General features: G+C 38.5%; 1 protein-coding gene across 1 annotated transcript in view; it reads left to right on the plus strand.

Annotated features, from left to right (window-relative positions):
- The window catches only part of MDFIC (MyoD family inhibitor domain containing), a gene marked incomplete at its 3' end in the record, with an annotated part of 49,213 nt that overhangs the window by 19,748 nt on the left and 7,437 nt on the right, over nucleotides 1-22,028 (plus strand). The window contains exon 4 of the mRNA XM_084275701.1: nucleotides 16,622-16,897. Coding sequence (XP_084131827.1) covers nucleotides 16,622-16,897 — 276 coding nt within the window. The remainder of the gene's footprint in view (nucleotides 1-16,621; nucleotides 16,898-22,028) is intronic.

Here is a 22,028-nt window from a genome sequence, read left to right on the forward strand (position 1 = left end):
ACTGTAGTATTGTGGAATGTGAGAAACATGTTTTGGTATGGAGACTGCTCTTGAAATTTGTGGACCTGAAATGCAAACTCACAGCATTCTAGCACTAGAGATTTCAAATTCTGAGTTTTATGTCTGGAGCTATGAAAGTTGAAGACTTAAACTTTACTTTTAAACCTTTTCCCCTCAAATTGTAAGATTTAGCAATGCTGATCTTATTTACAGCAGAATTTCATCTGAGAGACTATTTCCTGTTGCAGAGATTCCTCAAGTTTAAGTGAGACTTAAGGTTGTATAATGATTGCATAAAATGTTATGAAGCTTACTTTTGAGACAAATCAAGTAGAGCAAACTTAGGCAAGCCTATAAAGTATGTGGCCTGTGAGTCAGATTTGACCTTTAGGGCAAGTTTTTGCCCCTGAGAGACAACAGAAGTCATTTGCCCATTCCTCTTTGGAACCAGGAGCAAGGCTGCCTTCAAATCTGGGTAGCTACAAAACACCGTTCCCCAAAACCAAAACCCAGTTAGAAGGCATGTGCCTTTTCCCATCTCCCTTTGGTAGATGTGTATTTTAATGGCATTCTGTAAGTTGCAATTTGAAATAAAACTCACATTTTAACAGAGGACCAATAAAAAATCCTTATGCTGACCAGACCTGGCTTTAAGATCAATGTCGAACCACAGTGAACATCTTCACATCTGAACAATTCAGAAATACAGGACATGAGTGAACAATATTCCTTTTACCTGAATTTCAAAACTAAGGAAACATTAAGATTTGGTGACAAATTTGGGATCAAGCCTGCCTGGGAAATTTTACTTTAATGATCAAACCAAGTTTTTCACAGAAGTGATATAAAAAAATATTTGAATAGTGAGGCAGGATACAGAGCTAACTTTGGTAATGCACATGTAGTTTTCATATATGTAATTTTATTAAATTACACCAGCTCATCTATCAATTTAGTATTTCCTGGCTATTTGCTTTTTATAAAGTATTTCCCTACCTCAGTACATATTCTTTTTACTGTGTGCTGCCTTTTTAGCAGTAATAGTCACTATCATATTTATAATGTAAAATCAATTTTGAGAAATATTTTTATATATAAAGTATCTAGCACTATACATTTATTCTGAAGTAGTTACAAATATCCTCTACGTGTTTTGTAACAGTCTTTGTCACAGCTATTCTGTAAACTATTTTGTGCTGGATCAAGAGTTTGAAACTTTAAGCAATGTGAAATTTATTTATATAGCAAATAAGACAGTGTTTAACTTTCATAATATGTGAAGGGAAAAAGAAACAACACACAACACAGTTCTAAAGGAGGAATTCTAATAAAGGTTATATTTTTTTCTTCCTCTTCTCGTTCCTTTTCTTTGATGCTTCATCTACTTCTCTGTCCACTGGATTTTCTGATTCCCATCTGTAGGGTAGTGTCAGTTTAATTGATAAACTCTATCTTAATTTTAAATAAATCTCCATTTGGTGATTTGGTGATCACCATCCACAACTCCGGCTCTGAGAACGGCCCAAAGGAAAGACCTTGTTTGCTGTGCTCTGCTCCCTTCTTGAACAATAGAAATAATCTAGAAAAAGCTGTCTTTTGTTATCATGTCTGCATCCACACCAGGGATTCTGCTGGGATAGCTGGAATAGGGCAAGTAGTTTAGGTCTCATTATCAATATTTTTTGGGGGTATATGTGGAACAGTCATTATGGAAAAGGACATAAGACTTGTTTGATTAGTGCAGGGAAGGTTCTCACAGAATAATCCACTTTGCTCTCAAAATTTAAACTCAGTGTTAGAAATCCATTTCACAGTGACTATAAAGGAATGGCATTTGAAAGTTTTGATCATTAAAAAAAATCCTTTAGAAATTATGGTAATTTAGGAAGAAAGTAAAGGATATGGATTGGTGAAAAGGTAAAAAGAGCAGTGGTGGTTATCATGGTGGAGTCAGACTTGGATGAGCACTGAAGTTTGTACTCAATAAATTGTGCTGTGTTCTCTTGCCCACTTATTTTATAAAGTAATAGAAGAGAGAAAAGACCGATCCAACCCTACTACAGTTACTGTCTATATTTGTCTCTAGAGCCATTTTTCTCTTTTCTGTTTCCATAATTGTCTCTAGTCCCCCCATACCTTCTTTTTGTTGTTTGTTTGTTTGAACAAGCCTTTTTCCCCATTTTCTCACTTTTTTCTCTATTACGATTACTTCAATGTACGCTATGACAAGAAGGTTGTGCTTAGTGACTGACTGGAAATGGTTTTAAAGTGCTTCAGTATAAAAGCCTGTTCAGCTTCTGCGTGTTAATATCAAAATTACATTAAAGCTATTTGATAAGTAGCAATGAACCTTCCTATTAGAATGAGTATTTTGACTATTGGGGAATTAACAGTAAATTCAACATTATGAAAAAGTACTGTGCATTCAGGAGAAAAAACCCACAACTGTTAATATTACAATACACTTTGAAAATGTCAGCTTCTGGAGTCATGTGATTATGTGAGATTTAAATTTTCATAAAATCAACAAAATATTAACCTCCTCATAGTAGCTATTGACAAAACCTGAAAGTTAAAGAAAGACTCAAAATTGAGAATGCCAATTATAAGGATGTATTTAAAAATAAAACACTTAGTAGTTTGGCTTGGCAGTACCACATTGTACAGAAACAAGGAATTTTGTCTGATTGAGGGTAACACAAATGAAAAATAAAGTGATGGGGAGATGTTCCCACTGTGAATTGTTAATTCCAGCAGCCTGAGAAAATGATACAGTACAATGAAATGCAGCTCGTTATACTGAAGGTACGGTAAAGAAAAGGGTGCTGGAATTAACTCTGAGCGGCAGGGCTGTGGCAGCAGTGCAGCTAAGATGGCAGGTGGCATGGATCTTTAGTAGAGTGGATAAGGACGTGTCCAAACCAGTGCAGTTCTGCCCTTTTGACAGTTGTTTGAATGGTTTCCTAAGAGCTTTTCTGTTTGGGGCCAAGAAATACAAGAAAGGAGGCTGAGGTGTTTCCCAAGCATGGAACAGCTGTGCAGCACAAAGGGATGGAGGCAGCAGTTTGGCTCACCCATCGCCAGGCTGGTCGGGCTGCTGTTGCTGCTGATGACATGAATGCTCTCGTGGGACAGAAGGCTTGTGTAAACAGAGAAGGAAGGTTGTATGCACATGATGTAGCTGCTGTCTTTGCTGTGAGGGAAGGGTTGCTGTTGTACTTCCCCCTGTAAGACGAGGTTGCTCTCATCTGGGGCTTTTTAAGGCACTTGAAATTTAAAAGGACAAAAAAAGAAAATGTAACTGTAAATTTTTATGCTTTCACTTACCATGCTGTTTCTTTCCCGTGAAATTCATCAGCTTATTTGCAAAACCTTCTAACACAGTGTTTCAAGATGTAAAAATGGACACTTTTTAGTATTGTGAATAACATTGACAGAGCACAGATACTGCTGTATCTGTACTCCATTTAAAATAAAAAGTAATTGTGATTAGTGTACAGAAGGATTCTCTTTTTCTCCTCAAACAATGGGAAGCAGGTCTTCTAAATAAGACAAAATAAAAGGTTTTCAGAAAAAAAAATCCTTGTGTCAAGAACCACTGATTCAAAGCATGGGCCTCCTCCAAGTTTAAATGCTACTTAGAAGTAAGTAGCAATAGATGAAGAAGTAAGAAACAATAGATGAACTAAATAAACTTCAGTGAGCCTTGTTACATAATTTCTTAAGTTGAAAGAAGTATTTTTTTATATATTTTTAATAGAACCTTTAAATTATTCCATGTGCAAAGTTGAATGATTTCAAACATGCGTTGAATGTTGAATGGTTTAGACTCCCTTTCTGTATGTTAGAGATAAAAAACAGTATTTTGCTGCTATTCAGTCAGTTTTGCAGTATAAGGACTTGCAGGTGCTACTGATCTCTACCATATTGAAATGAAATTTTGGGGGTTGGACTCAATGGTCTCCTGAGGTCCCTTCCAACCCCTACAATTCTGTGATTTTGAGCATAACATTTCCATAGATTTGTAGCTTGTTCATGAACAGAGTGGGAAATCAGAATTTTAGCTCAGCTGGGGACTGAAATATAAAAGTTGCGTGGGTAATTTCAGCCCATTAAGACAATGAACTTTTTTTCTTCAGATAATCTGGTACTTTCTCCTTTGTGCTAATGTGGTTTTTCTCCACTGAATTTTTGTGCCTGTAGCTGTTGGTCACTGTTGTGATACTGTATTTTTCTAACAGGACAGATTTGTAGCTGTGTGGATTAGATAGCAGAGCTTTCTTCTGGATTGTTTGAGCAGCTTATGCTTTGCTTCCTTTCAGGAAACTAACTGTATCGTTACTACAGGAAGCTTGGTCTTTACCAGGCACAGTAAAGCACAGTAAAGGACAGTCTTTACCAGACTTTTACACTGCTCTAAGAGATGTGTGTCTGAGCAGGAGGCAAAAACTCACTTAGCATATTCATTTTTTTTACTATATTGAATTTGTATAATAGAGGTCATGTATGAAAGCTCAACCAGAATGGATGCATTTATCCTGCTATCGTAAAGAGGACTTCCTAGATGATTTTGGTAGAATACAGTAAATAAGGAGTAAAAAATGTCTTCCTTTGTGGTAAATATTTGTGACAATGATTGTGTGTTAAGCACAGTCAGCTTTGAGTTGAACACACAAATCTCTTATTTGATTAATTTGTACATTCTGAAATATGACATTGCCTTTCCCTTCAGCATATGAAACTACTGAGGTCTTTTTCAACCAAACTGATTCCATGATTCTGTGATTCTACTGTTTTAGTATAAAACAAACTGCCTGTGGGGTGGGGAAGGGAAAAGGCAGCAAACTCTGATGTAGAGAGAGATGCAGCCTTTAGTGCATGGTTCCTTGTCATTTTGAAATGGAAAGTCAAAAAAGAAAAAAAGAAAGAATTTAGGTTTTTCAAAGACTCTGATAAAAGGACCTTTAAAGGTGTATTCTCAGGAACCTGATTTGTACAGCGTGCACATAAACTATTTGGGTGAGGTTTTGCCGTGTCTCCTCAAGGCATACCAAACCATTTCTGATTTGTCCTTATCCCAAGCCGGTGCTTTAGTGGCATAAAGCAGCCCAAGAGCCAGCTTTGGTTATGTGAGCTCTGCCTGAACTCTATGTGTGTAACTCAAAATCTTTTGGTGATCTGGGTTGCTGAGGGCTTTAGGATGGGGAAGCCCATGGGCATAGCAGCCAGGTGGATTGATGATGGGAGGGGTCCTGTGCCCATCTCCTAGATCCTGCTTGCCATGAGGGAACTGCTGTACCTGAAGAGACATCTGTAGTGGAGATTAACCTTGTTTAATGTTTTCCATGCAGATACATGCTACTTCTCTTTCTCCTCACATTTTGCTTTTTGAGGCTGGGGAAATAGATGGACACTTGCTACACTCTCCACTATGTTTCCACATCTTTTTTCTCCTACTGACAATGACTCTATTAACTTTCCAGCCAACATAAAGACAAGCCAGGTCATTCAAAGTTATTGTTCTGGACCTCAAGTCCTCACGCTGCTTTCTGAAAAAGAATTTCCATTTTCCATCATGGCACTGTTGCTTGGTCTGGCTGATTTTTGTCTTGAGCTCCAGGAGTATCTTTGATCTTGAGCGGAAAGGGAACTGTTGCTTCAACTCTGGAGCACTGTGTAGATGTAATATGTTTATTTTTGTTTTGTTTCATTGCTTATCAGTTAGTGCTTTATTGTTTAATTCTTTTCTTAATTGTAAAATTTGCAACAAATACCTCATCTGTAGTGGGATTTAACTTCTGAATGTTCTTCCCAACTCTTTTCTGCCCTCAGACTGAAGTGGCTCAGTTCACTATGTAATTTTTTCCCCTTTCTTTCTCCTTCCCCTCCAGTGCTGTCTTCTTCTGGGTGGTTGCTATCTACTCTTTTCTCCTTTGATGTTTTTGCTCTACTTCTGTTTTTAATAATGTAAAACCCCAAGTTTTAGCCTGTTCCTTGTAGTTACTGCCCATTTGTTTCTCCTGTTCCATTTTCCTCGCAGCTGTGCTTTCTCTTTCTTCCTTTGGTTGTCTGGTACGATATCTGCCGATGCCAAACTCGGCATCGACTCTAGGTTTCTAGAAAGAATAGCAGAGAGAAAATAAGTGCAGGAAAGTGATCTGAAACTCAGATATTAATGTATGCGCTACTACTACTGTGTTTTCCTGGTACCTTTTTTAATTAACCTTTCTACATACCTCTTCACATTCCTAGTGAGACCGCACCTGGAATATTGTGTCCAGTTCTGGGCCCCTCAGTTCAAGAAGGACATAGAACTCCTTGAAAGAGTCCAGCACAGGGCCTCCAAGATGGTTAAGGGAGTGGAACACTTTCCTTATGAGAAAAGGCTGAGGGAGCTGGGCCTCTTTAGCTTGGAGAAGAGGAGACTGAGGGGTGACCTTATTAATGTTTATAAATATGTAAAGGGCGAGAGTCAGAAGGACAGAGCCAGGGTCTTCTCAGTGATGGTCAGTGATACGACAAGGGATGTTCAGATGCTGGAGCATGTCCAGAGAAGCGCAACAAAGCTAGTGAAGGGTTTGGAGAACAAGTCCTATGAGGAGTGGCTGAGGGAACTGGGGCTTTTTAGTCTTAAGAAAAGAAGGCTGCGGGGAGACCTTATTGCTCCCTACAACTACCTGCAAGCAGGATGTAGAGAGGTGGGGGTCCCTCTCTTCTCTCAGGTAACAAGTGATAGGATGAGAGGAAATGGTTTCAAATTGCACCAGGGGAGGTTTAGGTTAGGCAGCAGGAAGAATTTCTTTAGTGAAAGGGTTGTCAGGTATTGGAACAGGCTGCCAAGGGAAGTGGAGTCACCATCCCTGGATGTATTTAAAAAGTGTGTAGATGTTGTGCTTGGCGACATGGTCTGTAGGTGGACTAAGCAGCGTTAGGCTGTGGTTGGACTTGGTGGTCTTCAAGATCTCTTACTACCTAAGTGATTCTATGATTCTAGGGGGCAATGGGTGCAAGCTGTAGCATAGGAAGTCCTATGCGAATACGAGGAGAAACTTTTTCACCATGAAGGTGATGGAGCACTGGAACAGACTGCCCAGAGAGGTTGTCTTGATGTGTTACTGGCTTGATGTGTTACTGTGCAATTTAGTCTAGGTGATCCTGCTCTGGTTGGACTAGATGATTTTTCAAGGTCCCTTCCTACTCCTAACATTCTGTGTTCTGTGATCATTTTTTCTTTGTTGATGTTCTCATTTTACCTCTATTTTTTTTAATCCATCTTGTTAGCTTTGTTAATTGTAGCATTAGGTGTTACTTAGAATTATGGAGATGATAAAAGACAGAGCACTGAGAACAGGGTGTAAGATGCACACTTCAGTTTAAGCACTTTTTGGAGTCTTTTATAAAATCCTGTCACTTGTGTGAGTGGAGGACTAGAAATCAAGGGAGCAGTGAACTTTAAGGGAATTGCTCATTCCAAGCATTTGCCTTCATGTTCTTTTTTTAAACAACGTACATGAAGGTTTTGTGTGTATTTCTATGAGTTTACCTGAACACTGTAATGTCATCATCTGAAAAATCAGTATATGTGGCCAGTGGAGAATAAACTTGACCTTTTGAATATTTTCTAACTCAAAGAAGAATGGTTAGGTCTAGGTTTAGAACCTACTTGCCTCACCATGCTCTTTTACTGCAGTGAAACATTATCTAGATTGTCAGTGGCTGTTGGGGCTTTTAGGGAGGGAGCAGGAGGTGGTAGAGCCCAGAGAACCTGTTTGTGCACTTGCCTGGGTTATGGCTGTTAATGACATTGAGGTTATCTCTCCTGTCTGGTACATCCTGCTGGGCCGCTTATGAGGCAATAGCCAGCAAGCGATATCCTGTTGTTTGTAGCTTCTCTTTGATGTTTGTTTTATGGGAACAAGTAACACAATGGTGAGGGGCATCAAAACTGTTCCAAATATTTGACTTAATGCCTTAAGTTCCATGGGACACCAGTGTGTCTTTATGCAGTGGTATAACCATATGTTGTAATAGATACTAATTGCATAACTGCTGTAATTGCCACGCCAACAGCTTGGATTATTTTTTTGCATCTAGTAGTTAATTAATCTTCCTTTCAATATCAGAGCTCCAGAAGTGAAGCATTCTTCTTCAGTGAGGTGGGATTGTGTTGGGCTTGCACCCCATTGTAACCTCTAGAGTTTGGGCAACTGTATTCACATTTACTAATTTACCAATTATTTCTTTTTCAAAATTAGATCACTTTAACACATTAAAATTAAAAAAAAAAAAGCCTAATCCTCTGATTTTTAAGCCATGGTGCATTATAAAGAAAGATTTAACAATAACAACAGGAACAAAAATCAAGTAGATCCTTATCCACCTTAAAATGTTACCTATATAGAAAACATGGGAAGAAATAGCTAGGCATTTCACATTAAATTTTAAAAAACACTAACCTTCAGAATTAATCAATTACTGAGCAAAACACCTTGAAATGTTGGAATGGTGACCATAAGTTAACCTGCTATTGCACACAACTGTATGAGGAAAAAAATGCTGCATATGTATGTATGAGGAAAAAAATACTACATAAGTGTTGCAAGTGAAAAACTTGCAGTAATATTCCCATTTTTGAACACAACTTTATTATCACAGAATCAAAGAATATCCTGAATTAGAAGGGACCCATAAGGATCATCAAGTCCATCTCCTGGCTCCACACAGGGCCAGCCAAGTCAGAGCATGTGAATGAGTGCATTGTACAGATGCTTCTTGAACTCAGTCAAGCTCCGTGCTGTGACCACTTCCCTGGGGAGCCTGTTCCAGTGCCTGACCACTCTGTCAGTAAAGAACCTCTTCCTAATATCCAACCTAAACCTCCTCTGTTGCAGCTTTATGCTGCAACCTTGGGTTTTGTTGCTGGTCACTAAAGGGAGGAGATTGGCACCTGGCCCTTCACCCCCCCTTGTCAGGAAGTCAGTATAGAAGTTTATTCCCTAGGTGTCTGGGTGCCTGTTACCTACAATGTCCTGTTTAGTGGTTGGCTGTTCTCTTGGGGTTTTTGTGGCAAGCTTCTGCTGCTTGTTCTCAAGAAATTAAAAACTGTGTGCTACAATAAGAACCATATTCCGCTTTAAGTAGATGTGGCTTAACAATCATTGCATTATATGAATCATCCTTATTCATAACTACATAGTGATCTAGCAAGAATTTCCAAATCATCTTCAATGTTTATCATAGATGCCAATCTTTTCAGTCTCACAAAAAACATTGCTAATGATGGCAAGATTTCTATATGATAAAGAAGGAGAATTTACTGATGATCTATGGTAATTAGAAGACAAAAGGATATTTGGATTTGGAGATAATTGTTAAAAGATAGGTAATTAAAAAATATTAAGGGATTTACTCAGTTCAGCAACGATTAAGATTTTGCTGTTGCTATCATTAGAAAAAATCAGCAGGCATTTCGTCATCTTGCAAAATCACTTCAGGAAAGAGGATTTGTAAATAGAGAAATTCACTCCACATTTTCAGTGGGAATGCCTATCAACTTCGTAAACCTCTGGCTACCAGCCCCTTTCATGTTTCCCTGTGGTAACTGCTTCTTTCTGGGTATGTCAAAGACAGCTTTATACAATTCCTGCAACCCTTCAAACGGCGCGTCAGGTCCTGCAGTGCTTCCAAAGGAAGGCACTGCGGGTGTCTCTGCACAGATGTAAGAGTACTCTTGGCACCTTCTCGTGCACTTGCGTCGCCTTCTCAACCCATAAGCGCACATGCACACACGCGTTTGCCATTCTCCTCAGCCCTTCACTGACTGAGAGCCGATGGGATAAAGGTGTCTTTTCCCTTTGTCCCCTGCCAGCCCCGTTTCTATTATACCTGGTGTTCCCTGGATGTGTTCGCAGACATATTATAACAAAGTGTTCTCAGTGTGGGTCCTGTAAAACTCGTACCAGCAATTTTACTAGAGTATTTTCATTACAAAGGACATCCTGTTTCATAATAACATATTGTATTCATTTTGAAGATGTCCTCATGTCTTACAAGAAGCAATTCTAAAAAGGTGGTTGATGCTGTTAGTTGGTACTTTGTTTTCCTTGTAAAGTCAGCATGGTATAAAAAATTCAGTGTAAAAAATTGATTTTTAAAGATAGATTGTACCTTGATGGTACCTTGTTATTTAGTTAATGTATGCCTTTTGTGATATGGAAGCTGCAGTATATGCTATTTATGTCCTAGAAAATATTCAAAAATAATTGCTGACAAAAGCCACTTCACAGGTTGACTCAGAGGTACATCTTGTAATCTGAATGTTAATATTCTGGATAGCTAGGCATAGAAAACTATTGATGTAGTTTGAAGATCCATGTAGAGACTAGTCAGTATTTTGGATAGAAAAGTAGGGGGGGAGAAGGGTTGAGATAGTTGAGTTCTCCCAGCTTCACTGAAATGTTATGCTTATTGAACATATGAATGCATACGATTTATAATATTTCTGAAAAGGTAAAGACTTTTTGCTAGTCAGTTTGAAATATTTCCTTTTATATCTCAGGAATTTATGTCTTTTCCAGAAGCAATTTGGAATCACCTTAATTTTACTCTAGAATCCAGGCAGCTCCTGGTTTTACTGTGCAATCCATGACTATCTGTCATATGCTTTATTTTTCCCCTCAAGCTTAGGTCTGTGCTACAAAGAAGTACTGACAAAAAAACAGAGGCCTGATTCTTACCTCCCTTGCATGTGATCCCTTCCATGTGGTCCATGCAGAGGGAGTAGGAGCAGCTACCACCGAGATCAAACAGTTTCCAAAGCTCAAATTAACGCGTAGATCATGCCTTTCAACATTAATGGACCCAAGCAGGACTTCTGTATTTCCTAAAAATTGTTGATCCTTGTCTTGTGGTTGCAACTGTTTTGGGAGGCAGACAAGCATCTAGGATATTTTGAACTGAAACGGCACTTTGTATTTTCACAATATTTGAAAATGCCAAAGGTTGTATTTTTTTTACACCCAGGAGTCGTGCATTTTTATTCCTCCCTAGTCCACCTGCAAAAATACTGCTTCTGTGGCCTGATCTGATGTCATAAACGAAGAAAAACAGCATTTTTACCTCTCTGAGTGTGCAGTCGAATGACCCAGGCTATAAACTGGAAAGTATTTTTTTCCATCAGTGGCATTGGCCAGGACTAGCAAACTCCATGGGCATCTGTATCAGCTGCCTTGGAATTGCTTTTGATGTCATTAGGCTACTAATTAGCTGTCTCAATTCTTCTCTCCCTCCTGATGTTTTCTTTTGATTCACTTTGACTCCGAGGAGTCTGTATTCTGTGTATATTTGTTTTTGTATTTTGTCTAAAATCCCTACTGATAGCTTAGACTGTCCTCTTTCGGTTGAGTTTCCCTGTGTTGACGTAGACTTGTCTGTTAAACGCACACATCAGGATTCTTCTCCTAAGAAGAGCTGTTATTTTGCAAGGTGTAAACAATATATTGTGGGCTAGCATGGACAGATGTGCACATTCATTTAAACTGCATTACACAGTCGGAACGAGGATGCGCATTGCTACTTCAAAACCATCAAACCCATAGTAAATGTTTAGTACTCGAATATTTATTCACCAGATAGTAACAATTAAATTATTATGTAAAGTCAGTGACATAACAGCAGAAGTTATTGTATTAAGGCCCACTTTGCAAGGAAACCAATGACAAGGAAGCAGTGAAACACACTAATAGATTATATGCTATAGCAATATATTGCCTTTTTATTGCTTTTCCACAGGCAGCAGATTCATGTATAGTTATTACTAGCTACATTATCTGCTAGTTTTCTATCAAAAAAGATTCAGTCTATTGAATCATTAATCCAATATTTATCATTCTTATTGAAAATCCTCCAGTGTTAGCACTGTATAAAATATTGACTTAAATCTACCGGTTTTGCTAAAGATTAAAAACATATTAACCTAAAAAGCACAGTATTTCTTAGGACATTTGAAACTATTCATTGTGCATGTTTGAAATGGCAATATTTCTGTGTTGTGTGAGGAATTATTTTTTATTTAAATCTTTAACATATAGTAAGTGACCAGTGCCATGCTGATTTGAAGATGCTGAATGTTCATCCAACTCATATTTGAAATTTTGATGTGTATTGCATTAGTTACTGAATATCAAGAATAAAATTTTTGCTCATACATGGAGTGTGAAATGGGATCTTTTGTAGCAGCACACGGCCTGTTTAGAATGATATAACAGGCGCTGAATGTTCACATATCAAACAAAATGCCATCTTTCTGTAGAAAAGAGGTGTCAAAAAGTTTCTTTGTACCTTTAACGCATGTGATTATGTAGTACAAAATGCAGAGTTTGTAAAATTTCTTGAATATACAGGCAAAAAATGAATAATTCAAAACAACTCATAAGTTCTACATTCTATTGTATCTTTTATAACGCAGGCAGAAGATAGCATTGTGTTCCCAGTAGAGCTGAATTTGCACAAGTTACACCTCTGAAAATGCCAGATGGTCTATGGTCTACTTTTGAGAGCTGTCACATATGTAAAGATTTGAAAAAAGAAAGACAGCTGAATGAGAGCAGTGGATCATTAAAGAGAGAGTGAGAGTCCCTGGGTATCACTGTGTTTTAAGAAGCATTGTGTCATTCCCCATATTACACCTTTTTTTTTTTTTTTTTTTAAGATATACACAACCTTTAAAAAATAAGGTAAAAATATTTCTGTTTTAAACTGAGTGGTTGTGGCTTAATCTTGGAACTGTCAATTTCTTTTGTTCTTTATGCTAGAATGCGGTCATATGGTTCCTAATTGGTTTCAAGTGTGTTTTAACCATAAGATTCAAGTCTCCCTAGTGCAAAATTATCAATAAAGTTAAAATAAATTTAAATTGAGATAACTAATCCATTTGGGGTTTTATTCCATTTTGATTTGACCTGCGTATCACATGTGAATACTGTAAAGCCAGTCAGCTAAAAAGTTGTATGTTAATGCTAAAAGACTGAAGTAAGAGTACTTTGGGAACGGGATTATTTGATAAAAAAAAAAAAAAAAGAACCCCAAACCTCCTCAAACCCGTACAAAAAATAATAATAAATGCAAAAATATATAACCGCTTAGATTCCTCAAGACTTTGCATTCACACACATTTGAAAGAAGCACAACTAATTTTGAAGATTGAATTTTGGATCTTGTGTCAAGTCACTGTATTGTAGCAAAGCACCAAAATTACACAAACAATTGTAAGCTGCCACCACCAATTTAGCTGGCTTGGAAAAGGTCATAACTGTCAGGTTTAGAAACCTGTGTGTCCACATATACAGAATTTTTAGTATAGTCTATTGCTTTTATTTATTGAGGAAGTTTAATCTCTCCCCGGTAATTCCAGATTGTTGGGGAAACTGCATGAATCCAGAGTTGGAAATCAGAGGCAGCTCAGTGTAAGGAAACACAGATCATAGAATCATAGTTTGGGCTGGAAATGACCTTAACAATTATCTAGTTTCAGCCCCTCCTGCCATGAGCAGGGACACCCTCCACTAGACCAGGTTGCCCAAAGATCTATCCAGCCGGGCTTTGAGCACTGTCAGGGAGTGGGCAGCCATAGCTTCTCTGGGAAACCTGCAGGTCTTTCACCATCCTCACAGTGAAAATTTTTTTCCTAATGTCTAATCTAAATCTACCGTTCTTCTGCTATAGGCCATTACTCGTTGTCCTATAACTCCATGCCCTTGTAAACAGTCCCTCGCCATCTCCCCTGTAGACCCCTTCAGGCACTTGGAAGGCTGCTGTAAGGTCTCCCCAGAGCCTTCTCTTTTTCCAAGCTGAACAAGTCCAACTCTCTCAGCCTGTCTTGATAGGAGAGCTGCTACAGACCTCTGATGATCTTTGTGGCTCTTTCTGGACTTGCTCCAACTTCTCAATGTTTTTCTTGTACTGGGGACCCCAGAGCTGTTCTCCATGTGAGGGTCTCACAAGAGCAGAGTGGAGGTGGAGAATCACCTTCCTTCACCTGCTGGTCACACTGCTTTTCATGCAGCCCTGGTTATGGTTGGCTTTCTGGGCTGCAAGTGCACATTGCTGGGTCATGTTTAGCTTATCCATCAACACCCTGAAGTCCTTCTCGGAACTGTGCTCAATCCAATCTATGTCCAGCCTGTAGTTGTGCTTGGTACTGCCCTGACCAATGTGCAGGACCTTGCACTTGACCTTGCTGAACTTCATGTACTTCGCATGGGCCTACCTCTCCAGCCTGTCAAGGTCCTTATCTATGGCATCCCTTCCCTCAAGTGTGTTGACTGCACCACACAGCTTGGTGATGTTGGCAAATTTGCTGAGGATGCACTCAATCTCATTGTCCATCTTGCTGACAAAGATGTTAAACAGTGCTGGTCCCAGTACTGACCCCTGAGGAACGCCGCTTGTCACTGATCTCCACTTGGACATTGAGCTGTTGACTTCAACTCTTTTGAGTGTGGCCATCCAGCCAACCAGTATCTTCACTGAGCAATCCATCTGTCCAATCCCTGTTTTTCCAATGTAGAGACAAGGATGTCAAATGCGTTGGACAAGTCTAGGTAGATGATGTGATGATGTCATTTGCTCTTCCCTTATCCACAAATGCTGTAACCCCATCATAGAAGTACACCAATTTTTTCAGGCACAATTTGCACTTAATGAAGCCATGTTGGCTCTCACCAGTCACCTCCTTGTTTTCCACGTGTGTAAAATCATTACCTGGAATGTGATAAACACTGTTCACTAATAGAGGAATTTACACTTGAGAGGGATAATGAAATAAAGCTACATGAAACTATGTGTATGGACACCATATTTTAGAGAGTAAAATACTGATTCCTGATGTTGCTGAAGATTTTATTTTTGAGTCTGGGTAGGTTTACATTGATTATGTTTAAAATGGAGGAAATACCTTTTGATAGGTTTTGGAAAGACTAATTTTAAGTTGAAAGGAGAAGCATTTTCAGTATTGCCAGTGAAAAACTTTTTTGGGAAACTTTTTTAGGTGTCACATAGTATCGTGCTCCTGCTCTGTTGGCTTGGAGGTTCATGAGCAGTTACTGCTGGTAATGAAAGGGAATGATCTTTATTTTCCCTGCAGCATTTTGGGGGGGGGGGAGTAGAAAGGGGTGGTTAAAGCATAAATGTGTCACCCAGCTTTCCTTTCCTTTACTGCAACACAAAAGTATTGCTTTTGTAAAGTAGGTTCAATCAGGGTTACTCTGACCTAGATAGATGTGGGCAGTCTAGGCAGCCTAGCATATCTTTAAAATCTTAGTTACTGTGACTAAAAATATCAAATGACAAGAAAAATGAACTGGATTGTATTTAACCTCTTATGAAAAGTATCTCTTTTTGTCTGTGAACATGACCAGGACTTAAAGTGTGAGTTATCTGAAGTTGAATCCAGACAAGTTTATGATAGTTGGAGGAAACAAACTGAGAACGGTATTGGTATCCTTGGTAAAATGGAGGCATTGAGCTTGTCAGGCAAACTCAAAACTGCGAGGGTTGTTAGTGACCATGTTGTTCTGTGTGTCCCAGTGGTATTTGTCCCAAAGTTTGATCACTTGTACCTGAAGTGATTGTAATTGAAGCTAACTAATTGTCTTACATACTGTTAGCTTGGACACAGTGCAATCTACATACAAAGCTATACAGTGAAATCATCTGAAAATGGATGTGAATCATCTAAAAAGGGAAAGAACTGCATCGCTCTTTTTCTTTACTGCTAGCACTGTCTAATCTCACTTCAGCTGAGTGTTCAGGAGAATCTAGGCTTTTTCCTTTACATTAGATTTCTAAATAGTCGAAGATTGGACTATCTGAAAACCTCTTTATGTCCAAGCATGATACAGTAGTGTTTTGATTAGGAGAGGTGATTGGGATGATGCTTTTTGATTATGAAATCTTGTTGTGTTACTCTGTGTATAGTTTAATTAGTTTTCAAATGACATCTGCATTTTTTTTCTAAATAAGAATCTTTAATTGGAAACCACTTTTTTATTACAAAGTTTTACATAAAAAACCCTTTCATCTTTTCTTTTCTTTAGAAACAGACTTTAAATACATAGACAATGTATTGCCCACATTATGTATGCTCTTTTATCATACGGCAGCTCAACAAAGAAAACATGTTTTGTGCCCTCTCATCAGAATGGGTTTGTAACGTACTCCTGGAGTCTTAACAGGGCCCCTGCAAGTTCCTGCCTTGACAGATACTGTACTTTTTGACTTTGACCATTTCAGTTTTTTGCCATTAAAGCCCTATCTTGCCCATTACAACTATTTTAAAAATTGTGATTCTGAATTAAGGAATATGGTCGAGGGGAGCTCTGGCTAACCACAGCTACATGGTGTTTGAATTCATGTTCCTTCTGGTTACTGGATCACCTCCTCCAGAAAATCTAGAGGGTTTGGGGTTTTGTTTGCTTTCTAACTTTTACAGGGGAATGTTAACTTTTCTGTCCGTTCTCTGATGAGTAAGAACAATGGAAGTTGCCTTCGCAGTCTGGCCTGAAGTATTCAGCTATCAATTTACAATTTAAATTAACCGTTTCTTTCTTTCTTGCATTTTAAGCACAACCTCAACGTTTGCCTCCACCAAATACTTCAGCACTGGAAAGGGGTGAGGAAGAAAGTGGCAAAATCCAAAACGGCCACGCGGGTCTGAGTAACGGAAGTGGAATTCACAATGGAGTCAAGCATGCACCTGCAGACAACAGAAAACTTTCAGCTCCTGTATCAGAAAAAATGCACAGAAAAATTCAGTCCACGTTATCTGTCAACAGCAACAGCAGCAAGAAGAGTAGAATAAGCTCTGCGTTTTCTCAAAAGCCAGGTACTTCACCTGAAGGTAAGCAGAAATTCTTATTAAAAAAACCCAAACTGAATAAAGACTAGCCAAACCCCATTCTCACTAATAATTACACAATCAACTGAAAATAATTGAAGAGCATGACTCATGTTCCACAAGCAAATAGAAATCATTATGATAAAACACAAGTTACTTCCCCAAAGGAAAATATTAAGTATTTGAAGGAAATTGAAGCAATGGGAGATTTCTTGCTTTCAAACATTTGGCCAATATAGTCTGATAATGTTTTAGTCTCTCCAGTTGGTATCCTGAACTGATAGAAACTCCTGTCAACATTGTCACATACACACCAGAAAAGATGTTAAAGCACTAGTTTAAAGCATAGTAAATACTCAAATCCAGTAATGGCAGGCTCCATAAGGGTAGAGTTTGCTTTTGAAAAGGTTCTGTTAGCAGAAATTCTGACTAGCTATGAGCTCTGAAAATTAGATAATAAAATTTGGAACTTCAGTGTTTAGTGTGCCTTATGCAGTGTTTAGGCTGTAAATTGCATGAAAAATTTCAAACTCCCTATGCACAGCTTAAATAAGCAAAAGTAAATAATTTCCCTTATGTTTTAGCTGTGTGTGTGTTTTCACTGCTTGCAATTACTCTAATAGTCCCAGAGTTCCCGAGCCTCACCTGAATCCATTGCCTTCCCATTAGTACTAATATACTCCATGGGCTTTCATCCTCCCTGTTATAGGAAGGGTGCAGAGGATCTACAAATTTTATTGGTTTGAGGCAGGTATGCATGCAACTGAATTTAAAAAAACCCAAAAACCCACTCTGTTGGAGCGGGCTCAGCAATGGATTCTTAGAGAAATGGGAAATGGTACTGCTCAGTGAAATGGGGAGGATTCTCAGCCTAGATGAAAGGAAGAGGGATCAGAAAGACTTCAAGTCGTGGCCTAAATGAAGTCTACTGATGTCGGTGGAGTGACTTCTCTTGACTTCAACTCTTTAAGTCAAACCTACTAAGTGAATTTGTGTAGTAATATCACGAACAGCGCTCAGGCTGTGCCATGGGTCGGTCCTCCTTGCTGTGGCTTATTTTCATATTTATCTTCAAGACCCTACTTTTATTTTTCTTTTACACTCTCAGTTCTCTAACATTTATTTCCCAAATCACAACTTCATACTTGCTATATTCCCCTTATCTCTTTCTGTTGTGTTAAATCCAGTTCACCCTCCAGCCCAATATTTTTCTTATGTATCAAAAAACAGTAAGTCGAGACTTAGATCTGTTCACATGACTAGTACAAAGTGCAGGCCTCTGAATTTAGGAAATTCAAGCTCTGAAAAAGAAATTAGAGAGTTCTAAAGAGACAGTGCCTGCCCTGTTCATGGCCTTATACAATTATTTATAGCAAGAACTTTGTTTTTTTTCTTCTAAAATTCTATTGAAATAGATACAGTCAGTGGGGTTTTTTGCTTGTTTTTAATAACCTTGGATTTAGCTGAAAATTCTAATGCCTGGTTTTAATATCAAAGACATGATTGTGTTAGTTGCCTGAAACTGCCAATATACATTTTTTATATACAGAAATGTTGATTTATTAAAAGCAAGTCTGATTAGAATACAGATAATTACATTGTGCTGTGATACTATCTAGCTTACATAGCTTGACCCACACTGATAGCATCTGCTGCTGTAAATTTTCTGTTAACCAATCTGAGTGAAGCACAAGTTTTATTGTGCAATAAGTGCATGTAGGGTGTTTGTGTCTGCACGTCTGCATGCACACATGCGTGCAAGCCTTCTGACAGGTCCTTCAGTTTTCAGTATTTTACCCTGTAGGGCTGCATGGGGTAACTCTGGGCTGTAAGTAATATTCTTGTCAAGTTGTTACCTCTCAGGGAGTCTCAATACATACACAATTTGTTCTATCATCCATCAGTTTTTGGATAAGATGCATAATCAGAGACTCTGGGAATGGTCAGTTGAAATAACTAAAAAATCACAAAGAAGAGATCACTGTTTAAGAGAAAAATTATTTATGCAAAAATTTAAAATAATTCTGTTCATTAATTTAAGTAACCATAATCCCTTATGGTTTCTTACTTCTGGAAAGCTGCACTCAAAAAACTTGATATAATTAGCCAGGTTATTTGATCAAAGGAGTTTAACAGCATTTAAACAATCAATATCTGTACTTGATGAATACATCTAACCATACAAAACCAGAGGAGTACACTAGTAAATCCTGTGACTAAGGGTTGCATAGACATTCTTGCAAAATAGCACACACAAATTAATTTGAACCAACTTCGACAGCTTCTTTGTCGTATGCATCATACTATCGTGGGTAAAGGGGTATTTTTCTGAGCAGCTGTCTCTTCTGATCCAATGACATGTTTGTATAAGCTGTTGAAAAGGTTTACAGGTAGATGCAGTAGATAGGAGATTATTGGAAATTATTAACTTCTTGGATTTGCTTTAGATTGTACCATGTTAACCTCATAAACAAACCATTGGTTACTGCTGAAAAGCTGCTGGGTTAGAGGTTCACTGGAAGGTGCGTGTTTGTGTACATACGCAGTGTAGAAATATAACTTGCATGCATTTTTAATGTAATCTTATGTAAAAAGAGGCAAATTATACTTTTTTTTTTTTACCGTATTGAAGATTCAGCATTCCTACCCCAAAGTTGCATTCTTCTTGTTTCTTCTTAAGAGACAGGATGTGGATATTTCTGGATCACCACACCTAATTTTAATGCAGACTAAGTCCAGGTTTGGTAGGTTTTTTGCTCTAGAACATATTATCTATTGGAAGAACAGAAAACCTGGTGATTCTTGAAGCAGGGTGGAATCAAGAAGAATGTGGACTTGCCATCCATCATATGCAGGAGTGTATTTGGGCTCAGGCTTATTTAAAAGGTTAGCAAATGCAGCATGCTGTGTCATCTACTGCAGACTTCTGTATATATACCAGAAAGCTACAATAAGTTATGTTACCCAGGATATCACATCTTCCCATGGAGGAGGTCAGTACTGCTCCTGTGGGTCTCCAAAGTACTAGGCAGCCCTAAGGCAAGCTATAAAGTCCCCCAGAACTCCACTTTACCAAAATCCCCCCACTGTAGGTAACAGGTCTTATTAATTGTTCCAGCTGCAAACTCTGCTTGTGCTGTAAATCACATTTTGTGAGCTTTTGGTATGGAGATTGTGGTGGAAGTGCTTGAAACAGGACAGACATTTTGGTGGTGGCATTATAAAAGCTTTAAAACCTGCCTTTTGAAATGAGCTTGTAGTGTATGGAGTTGTGTCAGCATTCCCGAATATGCTGTTTAGAAACACTTTCACATCCAGTGAGGCTTAGGAGGGTGTGAGTGCACTCACCGGTTCTGCTCTTCCTCTGCATCTATTATTAATCCATATTGTCCCTGAAGAAATCTTACTCAGCTCCATAACTTACACTATAAGACAACAAAGGAATTATGAAACAGTAGGAGTGTCTCTTAAAAAGCAGTTTTTAAACACTGTTTCAGTTCTAAAGGTTTTTCACAAGGACTGAATAGGTTTCAGCCCATATTTGGAATATGATGGGGGGGTTGTCAAATAAATTTTAATAATATTTTAAATTATTGATGTCAGAGGTGTCACAGTTCTTCCAAAACCGGTTGCTAGACTAGCAAAGAGAATTGTCACTCTATTGCACCTGGAAACTTGGAAAACACCTTGGAAAACTGAAAAAGCGGTTGTAAATGGGTACAAAGAAGGCAGCTTAGCTGCTGGAAGCAGAGGTACCTGTCCAAAGCGGTTTAAAGAGGGGAGGAGTTTAAAGGAGACAGCAAAGAGCAAGTTGAACATTAAATCTGTTAGGAAATGAAGACAGGTGGGTGACTGACTACATACAGGTGTGTATCTGAGTAGTGGATGGTAAGAAATAGTGACGTACTCAGGGTTGGAGGAGAGAAGGAAAAAAGAAAGTGGTCAGTGGGAGGAATAGAAGAGGAATTTAATGAAGGGGGCAGAGGAGGCAAAATTAAGTAGGGTCTAATTATTTTGTAAAATCCAAATCAGATTTTACTACCAAAACCTTACGAAAAGATGTTATACATTTTTTTTAATCAAAGCAAATGTTTGTAAAAGGTTAGTGATGGAGAGAGGGAATTCAGGTTTTAATTCAGTTTTGAAATTGAGCTCTTGTTTGTGGTGAAGTTGCTGTGACCTCACAAGTTACTGCGTTTGTCAGAGTAGTTCCCACAGCTCCACTAACTTGTAGTCATTTGAGTTTAGGGTGGTACTTCACATATTGAAAGGCTGAGAGCATACACAGTTGCTGTATACATCTGGAGATGGTAGCTTGTTCAACTGTGGCGAGCAGACCATGAGCCTGCCTCCCGTGTGTGTGCTGTGAGACCGTAATTTTATTCCTTCCCAGGCTCTTGAAACCAGAGAGGTGCTAGAAGGCATCTTCTTTCCAAGGATTTTTTCAAGATAGGTCCTAGTAAGTGTAATAAGACTAGATGTAGGAGTGAGGTAGATAAAGAAAGCCTGCAGCATAGAGGTGAGGCTCTGGGGAAGGGCGGGCAGTGTAGGCTTGCTGCCAGATTTAAGTTACCACTCCTAGTTTTCCAGGAGCAAGACCTGAAGCAACTATCCTCAACCCTCTGCACTGTGTATCATGTGATACTGAGCTGAGAGATATGGTGAACATTCTTACCCAGCATGTGTGGTTTTTTTTAAATGCCGTGTTTAAAATTCTACATTTCAGGTTGCATTTGAATTTTACTTCCCCTGCCTCCCCCTTTTTTTTTAGTATAACATAACTTCATCTGTTCTGGATGTTGAATCCCAGCATGGGGTTGGTGGGCAGTATTTAACGCACACTACCAACTGCATGAATTTATTAGAGTACCCCGAGTGATATTGATGGCTTAACTGAAGACAAAGCAAGTCCACAAATGTCCTTTGTGTTAAGCCAGGGCCTCAAGAACCACTAAGTGCATATACAAGGAAAGTAGTGAGTAGTTCTCTTAGCAGGGTAGCAGTCCTCTGCTTATCTAACTTTGCTTTATATAACTCTGTATAAACTGAAAAATAGAACTCTGTATAAACTGAAAAATAGTTTTCAGTCAACTTTTCTGTCCTTTTGAGCATATGATTTTGAATAGGTTTTTTA

Source organism: Gallinula chloropus, assembly GCF_964237585.1.
Source record: "Gallinula chloropus genome assembly, chromosome: 1".
NCBI classification, from domain to species: Eukaryota; Metazoa; Chordata; class Aves; order Gruiformes; family Rallidae; genus Gallinula; species Gallinula chloropus.